The sequence below is a fragment of the Aythya ferina genome (assembly GCF_964211825.1).
Source record: "Aythya ferina genome assembly, chromosome: 1".
In the NCBI taxonomy this organism is placed as follows: Eukaryota; Metazoa; Chordata; class Aves; order Anseriformes; family Anatidae; genus Aythya; species Aythya ferina.
The window spans coordinates 105084582-105106120 of record NC_140296.1 but is presented as its reverse complement, the minus strand read 5'-3'; the positions used below and the strand labels follow the sequence as shown (position 1 = coordinate 105106120).

The following is a 21539-nucleotide window of genomic DNA, read 5'->3' as shown; positions in this document are numbered from 1 at the left end:
CTGACTTAGACATATTTGGAAGGGAGGAAAAAAAGGTAATAATATGTCTGTGTGATGGGTATTTTTTTTCCTCCTTACTTCTCTAAGATGTATTAGGCTACACTATACTTACTGAAACTGCTCTTCCAATCCCCTGCCCCCAGCCCAGCTCTTTCCACAAAAAAAAAATAAGTCCAAGGATAAGACTGTTGTCGACGGGAGGAAGACACAGACGCTCAGTATAAGTGAACAATGAACTTCAACTTTAATGGATAGCTCAGTCGCCTTTTATCTAGTTCGAACATAATCAACTCATACATATTGCAAAAACTAAGCTCAGGATTGGCTAACATTTCCCGCTCTTTTCAGGTAGTTCCTCCTTCTTTTAGCCACTGTCCTGCCTTAGGGACTTTCCCCATCGCTCAAGGGCATCGTGTCCTTGAGCCTGATTGGCTCTCAGCCAGCTGTGTACGTGCCAGACTCATGTGAGTTGAGTACGGTACTTTACTAGCCCATTGCCTCATAACTGCCCAACATCAACATGTCCTATTTCACTTAACCATTCCTCCACAATTCCCCCGTTTTTATTTTGCGCTACAAATACCTTCTCTGTGAGTTGCTCTAGTTTCTTAGTTAGGCAGTTAAGGATTATACGTGCAGCAACTATAATCGATATAATTATAAGTAGAAAGCGAAGTCCCTCTTTAACTAAGAAAACCCATCCACCCATGTTCCCAAAAACAGATTTAAGCCAACCTTCAAACCAACTATCTTGTACTACAATTTCTTGTGTATGATCCCTTAACCGTTTCAACTGGTCGTGAATTGACTAACCATGGTCAGAAAGATAAAAGCAGCACATTCCTTCTACATCTTCACACCCATGTCCCTGAGCCAGCAACAAGAAATCAATAGCGGCCCTATTTTGCAATACAGCATGTCTTAGACTCTCCATATCTTGTGACATTTCAGAAAGAACTTGTGTTGTTACATTTGATTGTTTAACAGCCCTACAAGCAAGCTTATTAATGTTAGTCAAAGCGTGTGCAGTTCCCACACCAGGCACCAAAGAAACAAAGAATCTTTCTGCTGGACCCCACAATTCTACATCATCATTACAGTCAGAACCCAGAGTTTTTAGTTCTCGTTTAATTCTTCTGCTCCTTGTCGAGTTCTGCCACGAGTGTAAATCTGGAGCGAAAAGTGTGAGTCGCCCTAGGTAACACGGTCCTCCAAAAGCATTGGCTGGTACTCCTTGCCATGCACGGTCTCCACAGATCAAAACCATGCCAGAGAGAAGCAGCACAGCCGCCGCTGCTTCCATGGTTACGTCAGACAGGCTGCAGGGTCCTGATGTCCGTCCCTCTGCTCTGTGCCGACTCGCCACACGGTGAGCTCCAAGCGCAGCGCTGCTCGTGGCGGTGACTGAGGGGGGTGGGGAGGCTCCCATTGCCCCGTAGCCCCGAGGCAGCGTTACCATTCTCTCTGAAGGCGGCAGTGGGCAATGCCCAGCTCCAGCACTTCCCGGCAATCCCAGTCGCTCTGTAGCGGCAGCAGCGACTCTCTGCTCAGCCTGATGTGTAGCTAAAGCGCTAGTGACTGTTCTCCAAGGCTTCAATAAATTTTTTAGCAGACTTAATATCATTAATAACATCATCAAACAATTTATCTCCAAATTTATGCCACTCTGTTTGTTCAAAAAACTGTATCAGGATTTGTAAAACAACCCTGCGCTACTGTATATGCTAATAACCCTAGCAAATCTTTTTCTACCATCTTTATCTAAAATACTCCGCTTTTCTAAAAAGCATCTGAACAAATTATACGCCGCTTGTCTTTCATACCTTTATATATACAGTTGCAGCCTTTCCAAAGACCTCGGTGGCGCTTTTCCGGCGGGACCCTTTATAGGCTCATCCCGGGTGCGGGGACTCCCTCCCACCTTCCGAGCTGTGGGTGCGGACTCCACGTCCCTTTCACCTTCCCAACGCGGGTGCGGGGATTCTTGTCCCTTCCACCTCCTGGGCTGCGTTGCAGGACCGGATCCTCCCTTATTCCGTCGAACACGTGGCCCAGGATCACTGCCAGCAGTGTCCAAATCCCGTTCAGACCGGTCCCTGTTCGGGCGCCAATTTGTTGTCGACGGGAGGAAGACACAGACGCTCAGTATAAGTGAACAATGAACTTCAACTTTAATGGATAGCTCAGTCGCCTTTTATCTAGTTCGAACATAATCAACTCATACATATTGCAAAAACTAAGCTCAGGATTGGCTAACATTTCCCGCTCTTTTCAGGTAGTTCCTCCTTCTTTTAGCCACTGTCCTGCCTTAGGGACTTTCCCCATCGCTCAAGGGCATCGTGTCCTTGAGCCTGATTGGCTCTCAGCCAGCTGTGTACGTGCCAGACTCATGTGAGTTGAGTACGGTACTTTACTAGCCCATTGCCTCATAACTGCCCAACATCAACATGTCCTATTTCACTTAACCATTCCTCCACATAAGACAATATACTTCGAAAAATGTTTATAAACCTTCTACAGAATTTCTTCTGTGAAGACACAAAAGAAACATCTTTAGTCATTTGTTTTGAGAATTTATTTATTTGTTCCAACATCTAGACATTACTAAAATATTTTAAACAAAGACATTCATTCTTTTCCTCAAAATGATCTATGCTGTAACAATCTTCCAAATGATTTTAAAGTCTGTTAACAATAGCTTTATTTGCCATTTGAAGATTGCAAAAAAATAAAAGCAAGTAAAAGTAATATGTGATATATATTTATAGTTCTCCAAGACCGTTGTACCAAGAGTATAGCCAAAAGAATCATTGGCTGATTTATTTCCTTTGCTTACAACATTCAGTTAGGTGTTATTTATATATCACATGCATATATAACCAATTCATACCAAGTTTTAAAAAGCTTTAAGATATACAAGCAAAATATGACCTGAAAGGCCTCCTAAACATTCAGCATAGAATATCGAAGATACTTCCTCTCCAGGTATTCACTGGGCAATCTGAACAATTTTGCTCCTACAAACTCCTGTCTTTGTCTATTAAAATTTCTCCACAGGAGTCTTGCTTCCAAAGAAACCTGTTCAAAACACTCTATCTTGGCTAGTCTAACTTGTAATCTAGCATCTTTCTAAAGCAGATACAAGAATTATGATATGACCCTGTGAGACGTGAAAGCGAAGGAAGCTAGGCAAGAATTGTATTTGGACAAGGCACCACTAGCACTCATAACACTGCAGGATGCGGTATTAGTGATTCATTAGGTAGCATGCCTCCAGCCGAGTCCATATTAAAACTAACCTTCTCTATATTTTCTCTCCCTAGCTTAATATATCACACTTGTTAGATGTGAGAATGCAGTCTGTCTGTTCAAAATGCTAAACAAAAGTCTGGAGCACTAGGAAATTAATTTTCAAAGCTGTTGAGAAAAAAAAAAAAAAAAAAAAAAAGGGAGGAGGGAAGGGAAGGGGGCATCTATCATTGCATGGATCTGTCTAGAGAAATTTCCACCTCTCTAGAATCCATCTGCCTCTAAAACTTACCTTAGAATTCTCCCCACCCTGAATCCTGAATAGGTACAAGAGATGTATGCCCTTGTATCTTGAGATGTATACTTGTATGCCCTTGTATTCTGGGCATACAAGAAAAACACTATGCTTTATTCTAGCTGTTGCTAATGCATTTTACATCTATAGTTTCCACAGGAGCAGAATTTCCACGGTGCAAGTAATATACAAGAAGTATGCTAACACATGGCTCCAGCTCTCAGCTCCTTTATGCTCCACCTTCTTCCCTCTATAGGTCTATCTGGGTATGACTGCAAAACATACCAGGTATTCAAAAATTATTCCTTCATTCCAATTTGAAGACAGACTCTGACGGTTTCTCAGGCAGCTTTCTTGGTGATTTCCCATAAGACAGAAACACCAGTATGCTACCATAACAGGACTACCATGGGATTATCATGATGTATCCTTTAACAAAGACTAGCCTAGACTGTGATGATAAAATGTATGGTAAAATACAGATTTGGACCCTTAAAATACATGCTGAGACTACGTCAAAAGATGCCAAAAGTATCATTGCAGATTGCAGAAGAGACTAACACTTGTGTTAAGTTATTCTCCATCCGCCTCAAACCACCACTAACTCCCGTATGATTCTTCCTCCAGATAGTGCCAGAACTTATTTCAACCTTGTCACTGCTCTGGAAATACAAAGCAGCCTAACAAGATGCCTGTTCAGAAATGCTAAGAGGTACAGAGGAAATTTGTTCATCAAATAATGCATCTGCCTTTCTACTTCTCAAATTTATCACAAATGGGTTTTAAGAGATTAATGTGTTTCCAGATAATACTGAAAGTTAAAGTCCTCGTGGCAGATACAGCTGAAGGTGATCTTCTTAAGTTAATAGCCAGCCTTCATCTGAAGATGAAGTTATGTAGTTTGTGTGGTTTTACAGACTTCTTTCTCAAGTTGCTGACTACACTGTTTACTACTGAATATGTGTTGTGCATCATTATTTTGGCTGACTGGTGAGTGCCTAATGGAGAGTGTGCAGGTGAAGCTTCTTGCATCTGTAAGCCTTCTGATCACAGTTCTATGGTTAGTTTTAAGTCAGTCTCTTATGCTCTGCATAATTTAAAAAACAATCAAACAAAACAGAGAACCACTTCCTTCTCTGCATTGGTTTTCCACATGCCAACCACTCCCAAAACCTGTGCTGAAAAACTGTGCTGAATCACCCTCTCTGCCTGTTCTCTTCAATAACGTAGTGTAGTAGGGCTGTTGAGTCTCAGGAAGAAAGATTACCACTAGAGGACAGATGTATGGCCCATGATTCTACCATTTGTGTCCTCCTATGCCTCAAAAGTTCCCTGGCTTTCAATGGAAGGTAAAGAGCTGCAGGTAGTACCTTCAGCTGAAGTTACCCCTGTGCCCTAAGCCATGCTGGGGCTCTTAGAAACCAGATCTCATTCTCCCTTCTGCTATGGACTTCTTGAATGACACTGGGCACATCATTTATATTAACATATTAACAGCTAATTCGTTATTTTTTTATCATTAAATGTATTTAATTTAATTATTTCTTATTAAATTTAAACAATATCCACATACCATGACAAAAATGTGTCTGCTTTCCCACACAGTTTTCAGCAGGTGGAAGGACAACACTTTTGGACTAACGCTGAAGAATGACTAAGGCAAATATTTGCTGTAAGTTATGAGGGAAATCTGGTCTCAGCAATAGCAGCTTTCATAGAAGTAACTGAAAACTCAGTTGTGCTTTAGATAGCAGTTAAATTATTCCTAAATCCTTTGTGGATCAGGAAAAACAAAACAAAACAGACAAACAAATCAAAAAAGCAACCCACACTACACACACCCCACTGTCAGCAGACTGCAAGATAGAGTGAGCTCCTTGCAATTTAACTTACATCTCTTCCATCTTCATCTTTCCCCAGGGGCAAATTCAGCCCTGACCTAAACAGACACAGATCCCATTAAATTACGCTGGGACTGAATCCAGTAATGCCAGGTCACCCAATCACCTCAGAAGTATGGGTGAAACCTATTTTGTTCAAATGTGAATAACAAATCGGTGCAAGTTGCTGCATTATTTTTCCAATTACATCATCATTGAATTTCTCTATTATCTGCATGTCACTAAATTGAGTCAACAAGATATTCTAAATTGGTAATGAGATCCTTAGACATTCAGCACTTATTCCTGTTAAGGAATGATACATAGAGGGGCCTGCTGTATTCACAGTCATCTGTTTTTACAGCACAAATCACAGCTCTCTGCAGTCATGGTTTCTATGTCCTCATCCCCAGGACTTGCACGCATGATTTCAGCTCTGTTTCTCAATAAACAATCATTATTTTAAGACTGTTTTGTTTTAAACCTACTTTAAGGATTGGTTTTCATTCAGCATTTGAGGAAAGAATATCTTCTATATGTTCATTCTGCAATCAATTTCAAATGAAATCTGCCAAAATTCTCATGATTTTGATATTCTTAATATTAACAATATTCTCTAATCACTTCTACTTGCTACAATACCTAGCTACGTAAAACCATTTTTCATTGCAAAGGTTTAGAAGTAGCCAATGACATCTGGTTAAGCACACCTTTAGCTCATTACTTGAGGTGATGGTCAAGTAATTCTTGCCACAGTACACAGTTAATTTAAAGAGCATAATTTAGGGAATCAATAAAAAGACTTCATAAACTAGTGTAGCATGATTATTAACAATTTTCTCTTTCTAATTTCAACAAACATATGCAACATTACCATCTGATTTCTCCATACAAGCTTTGAGAACACTGCATACACTGAAATTTGAGGATAGGATGTGCACAATTTCAAAATCTAAGCATGAAAACAGGCAGGATTACTATGAAGACGTTCTGTGTACTTTCCTGTCGCAGAAAACAAAACAAAACAAAACAAAAACAAACAAACAAACAAAACAAAACAAAACAAAAAAAAACAACCCAACAACCAAAACCTGAAGGTATCAATCATCCAGCTTTAACAGCAGCCGACTAAAGCTATTCATTGAATTGTGCATGGCTACCACTGTGTCCCCGTGAATAACTCTCAAAGTCTCCCCCTCCTTTTTTTTTTTTTTTTTGTTCCTCTGAGTGGACTCTTAACAGCACTTTTTTCCCCCCATTCTGAATGGCTTAGAGGGATCAGCTGAAAGGGAACACCATTAGGAAAAACAAAAGTTTTCAAAGAAAAAGCAGGAACAAAGTGGACATACTAGTGACAACTTGTGATTCATGGCCTATGCTATGCTTTGCCCCTCTCTCTACCTCAATACACTCTTCGGTTTTACTGCTGGGTAAGAGCAGGGCAGACTACTGCACTTCTCCTAGCAACCAAAAATCACTTAAGGAAAAAGGACATGTTGTCTGCTGAAAGGGAGAACAGAGAAATTTGGGGTCATACAAAGCCAGACATATGTTCTTTTGCATTTCATCCTAAATTCATCAGTTGTCAGAAAGAACTCAGTAAATAATAGTAAACAGTTGTGTAGATTCATATTTAATTTGATATATTTTTCTACTTGTCACATATTTCATTTTCTTGTAATTCGGTGTTCTAACAGTTCCTACTACTGTTTATAGTTTTGCCTTCAGGGACATTATATTCTATTAGTTACAGTTTCTACAGTTACTTTCCTTCATCATAAGTGTGTATCCATACAACTATATGTAATTCTACAGAACACAGATCTTATTATATATATATATATTTTATTTTTTTTTTTAAATCTAGACATACACACACACAGAACTACTCTTAAGAGTTTTAAAGACAGCAGTACTAAAAGACAATTTTATCATAGGATCCCATTATTCCACATGCTGTGATTTTTATCCTGTGAGACTATCTTATGGAACAAAACTGCCTAGTCTCATTAGGTAACCACCATATTACACACCTTAAGCTAATGAATCAATTTCATGCAGAAGAAAAAACAAAAACAGAAGAAGTTTATAATTCAGGCATACGTCTGTATAGACACGTCACACTGACTGGTTTGAAATCAAAGCATTACAGATTAACATCCAGCTTGGTAACAAAAAGGATGAAATAAGTAGATCAAGGATAAAATCAGTAGTAGCTTGCAGTATTTCTGATAATTATTTTCTTCCCCAAAGAAGGTTCTTTGTTTAATAGCTGTTTAATACCTGTTGCCTTGACTTAAACTGAATATTTTAATTAGCCTACTGAATTTCTTTTACACATCATAAAATTATATATGCAAAAGAAGTCCAGCCAATCTATCACAACACTTCTGCAGTACATGAAGTTAAAGATAAGGAAGACCCCACCTAGTTCACTGCGTCAAATTACAATGTAGCATTGTTTTGCAGCTACTCCAAGTAAATCTGGTCTCTACCAGTTTAACAGAAAGGTTCCTTATCTCCATGAATAAGGGATGCAAAAATAACATAGCAATGATATAAAGCCTAAGCACACTGTGTATAAAACACCACCAAAGTTACTAGGCATCAGCACTATTATGTTAAGCATAACAGCTGCGTTGTGCTCCTTTCTTTACTCCCCATGCCACATTCCCTGTAACCCAGCTCCCCTGCTATTCTGTCCCTCCCCTCACTCCCTGCTTCAAAATGGGGCAGCCCTCTAATCCATCAAGCCCCTGGCTTGGAACTGGGCACATATCCCCCTCCTCCCAGCTCACGGTGTCATTCCTCTTCCCAGAGAGCACCCTCATGGTCACAGGACCAACAAGCACTTCCAGGTCCTGAAGGGGACACAGTGTGCTGAGCCCAAGTCTAACAGCATTTTTTTTTTGAATGCTTTGTAATATTGATATGCCAGGAACTAGCACCCACCCCTTATTTACAGGGTTCTCTTCAGGATACAGTATAAACTCTTAGGCTAAAATTGATCACTCCTTTTGCCATGATGAAATCATTTGGGCTACAGGACATGCAGACCTTGAAAACTGCACAGAATGACAGTTTGAGAAACCATGATTACAGGGCTCACACAGCATTAAAATACTTCTCATAACTGCTTCTTAACTCTTGACATTTTCACAGCAGTAAAAAAGTACCGCTGGTACCCTGGCATGAACAGTTACTCCATTCAGTCTGAATGAGAAAGAAGTTGACCGATGTTAGTTACCTGACATTTTGGTTTTAAAAGGTTAATTTTTTTCCACTCGGTTTCTCCTGCAATCAATGGCAAGTGATGAATACGAGTGAAATACAGAGTTTATTGTGTTTTACAACTTGCTGCTGGCCACTTATTCTTTACATTATTTGTCCAATCTTCATTTCTGACAAGCACATTATAGAGACTCTCCTGGCCTTGGCACACCATGCTGAAGCTGTACCAGCAACACAAAGACATATTAAGAGACCATGTGCTACAACTCTGTGGCATAATCATCCGGGTGAACTCTCACGAGTAAGACCATACTTCAGCCCCTGAAATCCCCGCTCACACTACCAGGTAATTTCCATGTGTCAGACCAAACAAACTGATGTCTCAGTTAATCTGAGGAAAAGCAATGAAAGAAAAAGTACATTATAACCAAGTATAAAGCTGTACAAACGCAGGCTGCAGTCTCTTACTGTAGCTGGACTGAAGTACAATGAAGATGCACTGACAAGAAGGGTAATTCAGCAAAACAAACCATCAAGGTTGCTCTTGCAGTGAGCACTTGATATGATGAGGAATTAATCTGAAAATGCTCTGTTTTCTTCCAGTCATCATTCACGCAGGTAGTTAGAGCCAAATAATTATCTCCACAACCAGGACAGATAAATGGCATACAGAATTTGCAATGGGACCTGGAAGCAACCCATCTCAATTGATTTTCAAGTATACACGGGAGTCACCAAAAGATTTGTGGCCTTCAGTTATCAGCAAGCCAAAGGTGATACTTCCACCAGGAAACAAAGCAAAACAAACAAGTAATTTTTAACATTATGCAGAATGAAGCTATGTGGTTTTCACTAACATAGGGTTCTGCTGTGCAACTAAAGCTCAGGAAGAAATTAAGCACGGGAAAGGATGTTTGCAAGTCAACCTAGGCTGTAACCAGAAAGTTAGCTCAGAGCCCTGTTAATCTGATGTGATAACTTGCGGAGAGCTGCATTATTTAGTGAGTTTACAGACAATTTGCTTAGCTGAAAAAATAGCTGGGGAGGAGTAGTGAAGACTGCAAATTCAACACACATACACAAGGAACTTCTGCCAAAATATAGTTTAAATTAGCATCTTCACATCACAATTGTCCATAATACAAAGATGAATCTCAATTAGGTTTGCCTACTAGAGCACAGCAGCTCAATGAACGTACCAGCAGGTTATTACATGGGTACTACTGGTTAGCTTGTGTATTGTTGCTCATGTATTTATTTATGAAGGATATTATTTTAATAAAATTAAGAGCACATCTTGGCTCTCTTCCATGGCAGCAAAGCCAAGATAAGCTGCAGAGATGGAATTAAAAAGCCATTTTTTACTTCATGAGCATTTGGCTTGGAAAATATTAAGAATTCACGTCATTACATCCAAAACCCAGCACAAGCAGCAGACTTCTGATTAGGAAGGGATACTCTGCACTAGTAAGGAGAGCACTATAGAAGTAAGGAGTAGGTAGGACTGAAACAGCAACATGCACTTGTACCCTCTATTTGTTGTAGCTATCTCCACAGAAGGATGCAGGAACAAGCCAACTTTATCTTGCAACAAACTTGCATTTATGAAGATGAAATAATGATTTAAGATGCATGTCCTATAATAACTAAAGATATCACCTGTTCTCAAAGGTCTTTCTCATGGAGGGCTGAATACAAAAATTGTTATAGATTTCAGTGGTACAGAATCAGGTCCTAAATTAACAAGGCATTGTTTAATTATCTAAAACAATAATGAAAACTATTAATCACCAGTGGTCAATACTTATTTTGTTAAGGAAAGGGTTGGAGATGAGGACAGCATTGACAACGCATTCTTACCTCTGGATGTATAACTTCAAGGGCAGAAAGTCTACCATTTCTGTTGTAGAGTACAAGCTAGGTCAGAGAGTAAAGATGATGAAACTAAAATCTACGTCCACAAATCCTTCCTTATGTGCAATTGTTTTGCAAAGATCTCACTAGTAACAATCCACATGAATAGTCCTGTATAAAAGGTAGCCTCAGCACTACTGCTGAAATAGCAATTCTGTATTGTTAGATTCTGTATTGTCCTCTGTACCAAAATGTAAAGGAATTTTCCAAATGTATATGGAATGCATGCTTGAAAAATGAACACGTGAGAAGACTTGGGTAACGCAATAAACTTTCTGTAAAAATAAAAATAAAAAATCTGTACTTACACATAGGAAATACCTGCTCAGTCTGAAATGAAATAAATAAATATTTACTTGGGAAGAGTGGAATACATACTTTCTTCTGCACACAAAATAGAGATTCCATGAGAAATTTAGAAATGAGAACCAGTAACCTAGCCTGTTGGCAAGAAACAGCATCAACGTGATTACTAAGTATCCTCTGCAAGGTTGTTACCATAGGTGGTGAGCCAGATGGCAGCCACAAGGAAGAGCAACCTCTGCCATGCCAGCTGAGATAACAGATAAAGCCTGACAGCAGTGTTCCTCCTAGGTGGCTGAAACAGAATGTACAGAACCTGTTAGCAATCTATTTAGCTGAGATCAATATTTGAATAGCAATTCAAGGGTAGCAAATGGCTAAAAAGCCATTGCATACTCTTTAGTAATTTTCACTAAATGGTTCAGCAGTGGACAGAGCAGGTTTTGAGGTTAGTGCAATGACTCTACATAGCATTGCTATAAAAAGACAACTCCTGGAAAAGGAGTTGACCGGACAGACTAGCCAATGCTTCCATTTTCTCTCAATGAATTTTTTAGTGCATGCGCTTGATGCTTTTTATGCGTCCTTAAAATATACTGACATCCTTTTGTCTACTTTTAAGACTGTATACCTTTGTCTCACATTGCTATAATTAGCTCACTTTGCAACATGTTTTCCACAAGCAACATCAACCTCATCATTCCAGAAAGCTACTAATGGAAGGACTATTGTACTAAGTTGAATTCACTGAAAAGTTTTATTTTTATTTTTTAAAAAAACAAACAACAACAACAACAACAAAAGATATTCTGTCTTTTCTAAAAGAACTGCGGGATATCAGACCTTTTGCAGTGTACCAAATTAGCAAATGAACAAAACAAATTACTTGGACTATCAAATTACTTTTCAAACATATCCATCTCTGGAAGTGCTATGACAGCATTTTCTCTTTGCCTATCTTTTGCACATAAATATATGCTGTTGCAATTACAACCTAGGAGAAAGGAAGTAAGGCAAGCACAACATTAAGACTAATTCAGCAGAACTTTTCATCATGGGCATAAATTCCTCCCTACTCAGCAAAGTTTTCAAGCATATGATTAACTTGGAACACATGTTTAAATTCCCATCAACTTCACTGAGTTTCTGTGTAAGCAACAGCGGCACGCACCTAAATGCTCTGCAGAATTGGGTCCAAGGGAAGAAGATAAAGGAAACAGAAACATAAAATCTCCATCTCAACAGACTTTTACTCTTAAGGTATTAAAATGCACACATTCCACAGAAGCAAAGGTTATCTATCAACAGCAAAACTCAACATGAGAGATCAAGACCCTGTCAGCTCAAGTACACACCAGAAGAATATACTCCAGCTTTGTATGTAAGCCATGTTCTCTGATGGGCAACTGAGATCTGCAGAAGGCCACAGATATGTACCTCACCAGTGGAAGAAATAAAACAAATTAAAAAAAAATAAAAATAATAAAAGAAATAGGAAATGTAAGATAAAATGCTTGATCCACCATTTTCCATACTTTTCATTAAGAAAATAAGAGCTTTTTGAAAAATATTAATATGAAGACAAAAGGCTGCTTTTACAAAATGTTTCTTGCATAAATTTAACACAATCACATACAAGATTACCACATTTGCAGTTTTCAAGAGCCAGCCAGCCTAAATAGCCAGCCCTGACATAAAAGGTTGCCATGTTCACTGAAAGCACTGCAAGTCCTACCAGGGCTGAATTTGGCCCATTCAATCTATTTTCCATAGTAATGTCCACATGCCAGTGTTCACAGTAGCTGGGAACTTTTCTATTAATATTCTTTCTTGCAGTCTTTACTAATGATTGGAAGAAAGACTCAAAAAAAAAAACCACAACAAAACACACAACAATGAAAGTCAACTGACCCCTATGAAAAAATATGTAATTAACTATTTTAACTCTAACATCTAGCATTTGATTTTATGGTACAGTGTCCAATATTTTATTTAGTTACTTATTTAAAAAGAACTGTAACCAACATTGGTAGCTAAAGAAAAAAGAAGAGACAATTGCAGCTATTCCCTGAACAGACTGCAAGAATATGGGCAGGGCTACAAGAAAATCAAAAGCACAGTAAAAACATATATATGCCACATGCTTTCTGCCATTTCCATTGAGCTCTGCAATTTTCAGGTGTCACAGAAGCATGGACAGAGAAAATAACACAGATGAAAAAAATTACGATGTTGATCTACACCACTGTGCAATACCATTTTAAAGTCACTAAACAAAGTTAATCTTACAGAGAAAATTATGGCTATCATGCATCAGATGGTGATGTCTTTCTCTGGACCTCATACCAAGAGAGCAAACTAAATAAGAAAACCACACCACACCAAAAAAAAAAATAACAACAAAACCACCCTCAAAAACAGAAATGCATTAGGAGGTAACTTTAAAAGACAGAAAACCAATCAAGGACTTATTAAATTAGTGGTCAATTGGGGTTTGCCTTTTTCCTTCAAGTATTATAAATAGTGCTAATGTTGATATATATCTTTTCAAAGCAACCGGTGGTATATGTCACCCAAAGGTATAATCACAATTACTATGCTTCCAAAGGGACAAAAGTATTTTATGCCAAGCTTGCATGCCAGTATTTCTCCAAAGCTACTTGTTAGTCACTTATACAATGACAGCTTGACTGTACTTTGTCATGATATGCTATCCACACAGTCATTGTTTTTTTTTTTTTTTTTGGTATGTATTTTTATTTTATTTATTTATTTTAAAGAGTTGTTAACATGCAAACCTGATACAGTCTCTGAAACCTCTCCCCAGGAAAGGGGAGTTTGTATTCTGGGCAGTTTCGTGGCATTTTTTCCCCTGCAACGGTCCGGCTACACACTAGCTACGTGCTTCATTCACACCCCCACCCTCGTCCTGTAAGGCTAAAACAGAACAAAGGTTCTACTTGTGCTCCCCGTGACAAAACCAGAATAAATTATGTCTTGCTCTGTCGTTCCAGCAAGCTGGTTAATTGCATTTGTTTCATGTATCTCCAAACAGCCTGGTACATTAATTACATTCTGTAACACCAAGCTCCTCTGATTCTCTCTGTCACTTCCACTGAGCACTTTAATTGTCTTCCTTCTAGCTATGTATAATTTTAAACGCTTACTAATAATTACATTTCTATAGCCTGATGTTTTCAGTTTGTATACAAAGGTACCTCTGAGAGGGGTGGCCTTAAAGTTGTGAATCAAAATATGCTACAGTAGGGTAAAAAAAGAATACCCATAAAACCATGACCATGCTGACAGATGCAAATGTTCTACTATACTCTTTCACAGTTTGGACCTCCTTCTGCTTAGCATGTACATACATTAGGCAAAACCCATTTTTCTATCGGTAGACCAAACCAAAGGTTAAACTGCATAGTTTATTATGCCAGCAGTGTAAAGCACCACTTCAGTGTCTCTCCCATCTCAGCTCTTTTGCCTCCCTACTTGCTGGGGGTGGGGGGAGATGATAGGAGGGGCAGAACTACCCAAAGCCGCCTGTAACTGCAAACAATAATCCTAGAGCCCTCGCTTAAGGGCTGACACGGTCAGTGCTGCAAGCAGTAGCTTCCTGGAACAAAGTTTTCTCTCACCGGCAGAAATAGCCGGGGTCCCAGAGCCTAAACTCACCCGCAGCCTGACAGACTGCTTAGAGATGCAAATGCTCGGTGGTAGGAGGGCTGCCAAACATTTGATCCCAGCACACGCACATGTAGGACCGTGCAGATGCTTGCTTTCTACTTGTGTGCTTGAGCTACAGTAATGCATTTAACGCCGATGCTGCAGAACAGCGCCAGCCCCCACTCCCAGAGAGAATTTACCCTTGCGCTGAAGTTTCCGCCCTACCAAAGCGTGTCTCCCCTAAAATGCTCCTTTATATCCCCTCAGCCACTCCTTGAACTTGAAAACTGCCAGGAGCATGGCAGAGCCAACCCAAAAGAGGAGGGAAACAGACACCAGAATAAAAAATAAAACAAAAATAAATAAGAAAACCCAGCACAACAACGCCTTTCCCCCTAGCGCTCCTACCCCTCACGGCCACGCTCTCTGGGGGCAGCCCGTAGCGGAGGGGGGAAGGACACGATGTCGGGGGGCAGATTAAGGCCGGGGGGGGCGTGTGGTGTCGGGGAGACCCCCCCCCGGCCGCACCTGCCCGACCCCGCGGGGCATGGGGGCAGCGTCGTGCCGTGCCAAAGGAGGCGTTTAGGGACTCTGGAAAGTGGCCAATTCGCCTCACCTGGAGCGGAAGCACAGCTAGCCGATTTATTTCATCAGCTGGCTCTCCCGCTGGAAAGTTTAACAATAGGAGGAGGCAAAGTAACGCCAGGTACAGTGGCTCCCTGCCTCGCCGCTCTCCTCCCCGCTTCCCTACCACCACCAGCACCGCGAAATAGGGGATTTAGCACGGGGATTTCTCCCCTTCCCCGCTTCCTCAAGCCGATATTCTACCGTTCCTACGCTACTTTTCCATTGAGTTAGCAGATGGGAAGGGCTGCTTATTGGAAACATATTCTCCATCCCCCCACACCCTCCCTCCCGCCCCCAAATGCCATTTTTATACCAGAAACAAAGTTAAGGCTCTGTAACGCTAAAGCTCATAATGCTGTCCATGTGCTGTCCCAAATCAGCTTCAGATGAAGGGGAATTCTGCACAGAAGGGCATAGCTAAAACAAGCCAACTTACCATAGACTTGAAAAAATGCAAATCCAACGAGCAGGAGTGGCGTCAGCAGACCCATTTTGACATATTAAAAGCAATCCCGATCGTTTGCGAGACCAATTCCACAGAGATCCAAAGAAAAGAAGAAAAAAAAAAAAAAAAAAGTATCCAAAGCCAGCGAGACGCAGGGTCCAAAAGTTTTCAGTTTCCTAGCAGCTACTTAGAGCGGAAAGGGAAGCCTGGAAGCGAAAAGCTGCAGATGGAAAGGTCTTGAGTGTGCCACTTTTAGATCCATACAGATTAGAGCAGGGAGCGAGCTCCGAAGGCTTCTGCTTTGCACACACGCTCCTTCCTCAACTCCCCCCAATCCAGCCCGAGCAGGGGAATTATTCACGTGTGTCTAAGCCCCTCTTTAGGATCCATGGCAATCCAAACGCCAGCTCTTTCTTCTGAGGACAGGGAGAGGCTCTGAGAGAGGACCTGATTCCTAGAAAGTGTTCCGCAAACTTCCCGGCACTTTGCAGGAAAACCATTGGCTCGGTTCGGCTATTTTGCTTGCCTCTCTCCCTCCCCCTACCCCTTTTCCTTTCTCTCTCTCTCTCTCTCTCTCTCCCCCAAATCAGTTCAAGCTGCGGAGTTTCTCACTTAACTTCCATAATAGGAACGCCTAGGCAATGTGCTACAGGAGGGACCGGCTTTCTCAGCATCCCCTGCGAGGCAAGCCGCCTCTCCCCCCTGCACCTCCCTCCTCGCTGGGAACCCGAGCGGGCACAGCCGGAGGGCAGCAACTCCGCCGGGGAGCCGCTGCTGCCGCTGTGGCAGCGGGGTGCGTGCGGCTGGGGGCGCGGGGACCTCCCGGGCGGCCCCGGCAGCCCGGCGACTGCCTCAGCCTCGCCTCAGCCTCTCCCCTGCCGCCGCCTCCGCCTCCCGCCGCCGCGGACACCCCGGGCTGGCGGGGAGAGGGAGAGGGAGAGAGAGAGAGGGAGGAGAATGAGCGCGGCGGCTCCCGCGGCTGCCTGCCGAGGGGAGGCTGCGGGGTGGGGACTAACGCGCTGCGCCCCGCACCCACGCGGCGGCGGCGGCGGCGGGCGGGCACCGGGCACCGGGCACGGGCTCCGCGATCGCGGGCGAGCGGCTGGGGCTGCTCCGCGCCTCCCTCGCTCCCCGGCACGCCGGCCAGGCAGCCCCGGGCTGGGTGCTGAATAACGCCACGCGGGGCCGCTCAGCCGCCTGAGGGGCACCGCCGAGCGCCCCGTCCCTCACACCCCTCCCCTCACGCGCCTGCCCTCGCTCCCCGTGCCCCTTCCCACGCCCCTGCGCCGCTGCCTCGCACCCTCCCCTCCCGCCCCGCAGCACCGCCCGCTGGCGGCAGAGCCCCTGGGCAGGGGCGAGTCCCGCCGGGCAGGCACCGAGGGGACCCCCGCGGCACGGCACGAGGCGGCGGTTGGGCGGCCGTTGGGCAGCCGTTGGCGGGCCGGCGGCGAAGCGCCGCACGGTGAAGCGCGGGCGCCCCCTACCGGCCGCCGGCGGGCAACGGCCGCTGCCTCCCGTGGCTGCGGGCGGGTGGGCAGGCGGGCGGGGGGCAGCGCCCAGCGGCGGCCGCCGCCTCGCCTCAGGCCGCCCCGCGTGGCCGTGGCCGTGAGGGGGGAGCTGTGAGTGGGAGGAGGGACGGGGAGCCTTTGCTGCCGCCGAGAAGGTGGAAGAAGGACGGTGGCACGGAACTTTTCCAGAGAAACCCCTCAGATACGAGGGTAGTGCGTTTAGCTGGCTTATATATATATATATACACACGCATATATATACCATATATACACATGTGTATATATATATATATACACACACATATACACCACAACCATCAACGTCCCTCTTCAAAATATATCTATATATATAATAAATATGTAATATATAAATATATGATTATTTTGGACAACGACACTAGGTAAAAATTAACCGCTGAATGAAAAGGTGGGAGTCGTGCTTTGCTGCGCTAGGGTGTGAGCAGGGCTACCTAAAGAGGAGGGAACACTTCGTACATCTTAGGCAACTAATCCAAAATATTTTTTCTTTTATTGAGTCTCTTGCTTTTTATTTTGCATGCGCTAGAAATATCTATATAATAGAGATTCTTTAAGTAAGTTCTTCATGTAGAAGATCCAAACCATATTCCTGCAAACCACACGCTGCCCTCGCATATGCCAATAAATGATCTGCAAGTTATTTCTTATCCAGTTGTTGTGTAATCAGTGACAAATATTGCCAAAAGTGACAGTGTGAGAGGTTTGTAGTGTTTTAAGTGCCCAAGAAGATTCTTGCTCTTCCATACAAAGCCAGCAGACACCTCCAAAGCCTCTTTATGCAAACCAGGGAACAATGTCCTCTGATACTTACAGTATGCCCAGTAGATAAATAGATATTAATATGCCTAAAGACTACCTCGTGACGAAGGCTGTAATTAAAGCTAACCATGGTAAGGTGATCAAAATGGTATTCTTTGTCTGTGTGCTTGTGAATTGGCAAAACCAGAAAACCATAAATCACCTGCCTAACAGCGATGTGTGTAATATGAAATATTAAAGAATATTTCCCTTTTCAGTGGACATTTCAAGGACACTGTTCATGAAAATGCTGGCTTGTTTATTACAGAATTTAAAATCGGAAATAGTTATGCACTGTAGAGATCTTTCTGTGCTTCTCAAATAAATTTAAGATAAATTTAATAACAGCTGATGCAGACCAGAACACTTGGTAGATGTATACAGTCTTTAAAACCCTTAGGTACAGAGGTACCAGTAAAAGGGCATAATGACTCATATAAACATTCTAAGGGAAATCAATGGGCTATTCATTATAGCTGCCTCTGTTTTATTCATTCACTTCCACAGAATATCACTTTGCAAAGCTTTGAAAAGTTTCAGCCAAATTTAATCAAGTATTATTTTTAAGTATAAATTCGCCTGTATGTACTTCAGTGTGTGTTTGTTGTTGTTGTTGTTGTTTGCTTGTTTGTTTTCCTTTGAAAAAAGTTAACAGTCCTCTGAAATGGATAGCAGGGTCTGAAAGAGTTGAGAAACTGGCTTTTGTGTTGGTTACTGTTTGCTCAAATTGAGAAAATAGGGCTATGTTTGAATAGTGTGCAAAACAAAACCAAAAAAAAAGAAATGTCATATGGAGATCCTGCTGGAGGGGAATAGTTGAGGTTTACATGTGTTACAGCTTACAAGCACATGACATGTCACAGATGAGAGTCACTGGCCTATGAGCATAGTTCGCTTGGAACAGCATTTGCTTCCATTATGAGATGTAGTCCAGATACAAGAATTAAAAACAGTTTGCTTCTCTTTCTTGTCTTTCAGTAACCTCCTATGAACATGGTCAACTAGACAGATGTTCTTTGCGTGAACAGCAAAGCCTCTACAGGGGAAGTGCATGTGCCAACTCTTTGTTTGGCTATGAGCAATATGCCACCTGATGAAATACTTATGTAAGCAGGATGAGGAAAAGACATGTCAGTATTGGCACACATAAATCTTCAGTTCAAAGGGTGTTGTTGAGGTGGGACTTTGAAACAAGGAAATTACACGGTAAGATTGCCCTGATTCATATGAAGGGCATTCAACAAATGAAGCAGGACTAATTTAGCAAAACAACGGTAAGATCAGATATATGACAGCAGTAAAAGCAAAAGTTTCATTGCTTCTACCTTGGATTCCTATGCTAATGTATTAAAATATTTTATATGAGAATCAGATCTAGTGTTTAAAGTAAGTGTTGTAAGAGTAGCACTCTTTTCAGGTGAACTCCACCATTCATAGCATTTTTCTTCTAAACCAATAGTAAAACTTCTAATGTTACAAATGCATATAATATATTCTACCTGCTGGTTGCCATAAAAAGCTTTTGTTATCCACTTAAAGGGGAGAGGATGACTTGAGGTGGATTATATATAATTTATTCCAAATACTAGAGCTACTTATCCAGGAATTGCTTGAAGTGGCTAGAGATTTTTAATACCTAGTAATATGCTCGATATGTGATGGCCATACGTGGGCCACTACTTTAAATTAGAATCTGGTCTTTTTAGATTCTGGAGTAAATACAACTCCAGAGGATAACTGAGAATATCTAGTGTTAGGCTGCCTCAGAAACACAAGAACAAAAGGGGAAAGATGCTCAATACGCATTAAACTTCCAGGATAATATACTTTTTTGTTCCTCTGCTCCTGTGCTATTCTGTTCCAGGTCACCAGGTTCTGATGTCATCGGACTACTGAATGATGATGAGAGAACAGGATTCATAGTTTTTAATCCTTATAAATGCTGAAGCATTTATACTCCTGCTACTTGTTTACTCCTGCTACTTGTGTTACTCCTGCTCCAGGCAATGGGATCTTCCATACAAAGACTGGACGCTGGAAAGTAGTTGAAGAACTCAGTCCAGAAAAAGCTGATGTGTTGGTAAAGAGAGTGTAAGCACTGTAGCTAGATCTTTCTCATGGAAGGACCCTGAAAATTAGTTTTTCTGCTGTACTGGCTATCACAGTTTTGTCTAACCTCCTTTGCTAGAACAACTTCTATGGTTCATGTGGAGGAAAGAAAAATGATGGGCATGAGAGGTATATTTTTTATTCTCTATTGCACACCTATCTCTTGCAGTGCAGAGGACCACCTTCTGCTTCAATAGTAAGGTTCCTGACTTCAGAATGTTCCTACAGGAATTACAGAATCACAAATTATGCAGTCGAGTTTCCCGCATTTGGGGAAATCGCAGGGGTCAGCACACTCGGAGTGCAGGGGATGAGCCTTGCCCTGGGAAAACCACCTGCCTGATCATGGTGTCTCCTCTGCCAGGAATTCCAGCCAAACAACATTTAGGAACCCTGTTTTGAAACCTCCTGATCTTTGTTAGCTTCTCTGCACTATATTTAATTACTAGTACAGATATCTGTTCACCACAATGATCTGTACTGTTGGTAAGTAAATATTTTGTAAATTAAATTATTACAAGTTTTTTGATATACATCATATGCTCCTTTTAAGTTTTGCATCCACAGCTCATTAAATGTGCAAAAGCTGGTAACAGAAAGATGATACTGATTCCTGACAATTTTAAAAACAGCCTCACCTAAAATAAATTATACTTGATTCTTTTATTTTTAACTGAGATTCAGAGTAGGCAATGAAGCACAAATATTTATATGATAGTTAAAATGTTACCATGTAAAGATTTTGTAGATCGTATTTTCTGTTTCTTCTACGGATGTACTTTTACTGCCCAAAGAAAAAGATAGCAACTCTCACACTTTGCAGCTCAGTCAAAAATTCAAGAAAGTAGAGAAATAATACATAGTTTAAAAAATAAAAAATAAAATGGACTAAATAAAAACAGGGTCAGATTTCTTCTTTCTGTGGGCAGAGAACAGAGTTGAAAGGCAAGCTTTTCTAATCTAGCAGTGACATTCATAAAACAATTGATAATTTTACTGCTGTGTGAAACACGTCTATGTTTTTCTTTTGAGAAAAATATGGCAGCACACCATCCTTTGAGATATCCAGAGCTGGGATTGGAAAGATTAACAACATCTTTATAGTAAAGGAACAAGAACAGTACATTAGAAATACATGACTTACTATAGTAGTGGCTGAATCTCAGAATCTATAGTGTGAAGACTACAATGCCTGTCATAATCATAGGCACTAAAACTGTTTCAAAGTTGTTGTGATTGGTATGGACTTGTATAGACTTGCATAGAGCAGATGGAACCAGACTGTTTTCAGAGGTACATGGGGACAGGACAAGAGGCAATGAACAGCAGCTGCAATATGGGAAGGTTCTAGTTAGACATCAGGAAACATTTTTATTATTATTATTATTATTATTATTATTATTACCATGAGGACAGTGAAGCAGGTGCCCAAGGGGGCTGTGGAATCACCATAACTGGAGATGTTAAAAACT

General features: G+C 41.5%; 1 protein-coding gene and 1 long non-coding RNA gene across 7 annotated transcripts in view; both read right to left on the bottom strand.

Moving 5' to 3' along the window:
• Positions 1-21539, bottom strand: part of ROBO2 (roundabout guidance receptor 2) — an 897160-nt gene that overhangs the window by 455041 nt on the left and 420580 nt on the right. For 2 of the 6 annotated variants that reach the window (XM_084538899.1, XM_084538900.1), the window contains exon 1: positions 15605-16585. The exons of 2 other annotated variants lie outside the window; for them this stretch is intronic. In XM_084538899.1, coding sequence (XP_084395025.1) covers positions 15605-15659 — 55 coding nt within the window. In that variant the 5' untranslated portion in view covers positions 15660-16585. Of the gene's footprint in view, positions 1-15604; positions 16586-21539 lie in introns of those variants that run through there. 2 more of the 6 variants (XM_084538904.1, XM_084538902.1) reach the window with 2 other exon arrangements.
• LOC311429845 lies at positions 561-1912 on the bottom strand. Its single transcript, XR_014688406.1, has 2 exons — positions 1824-1912; positions 561-642 (listed from the first exon to the last, which is right to left on the bottom strand). It is a non-coding gene; the product is annotated as an uncharacterized lncRNA (long non-coding RNA).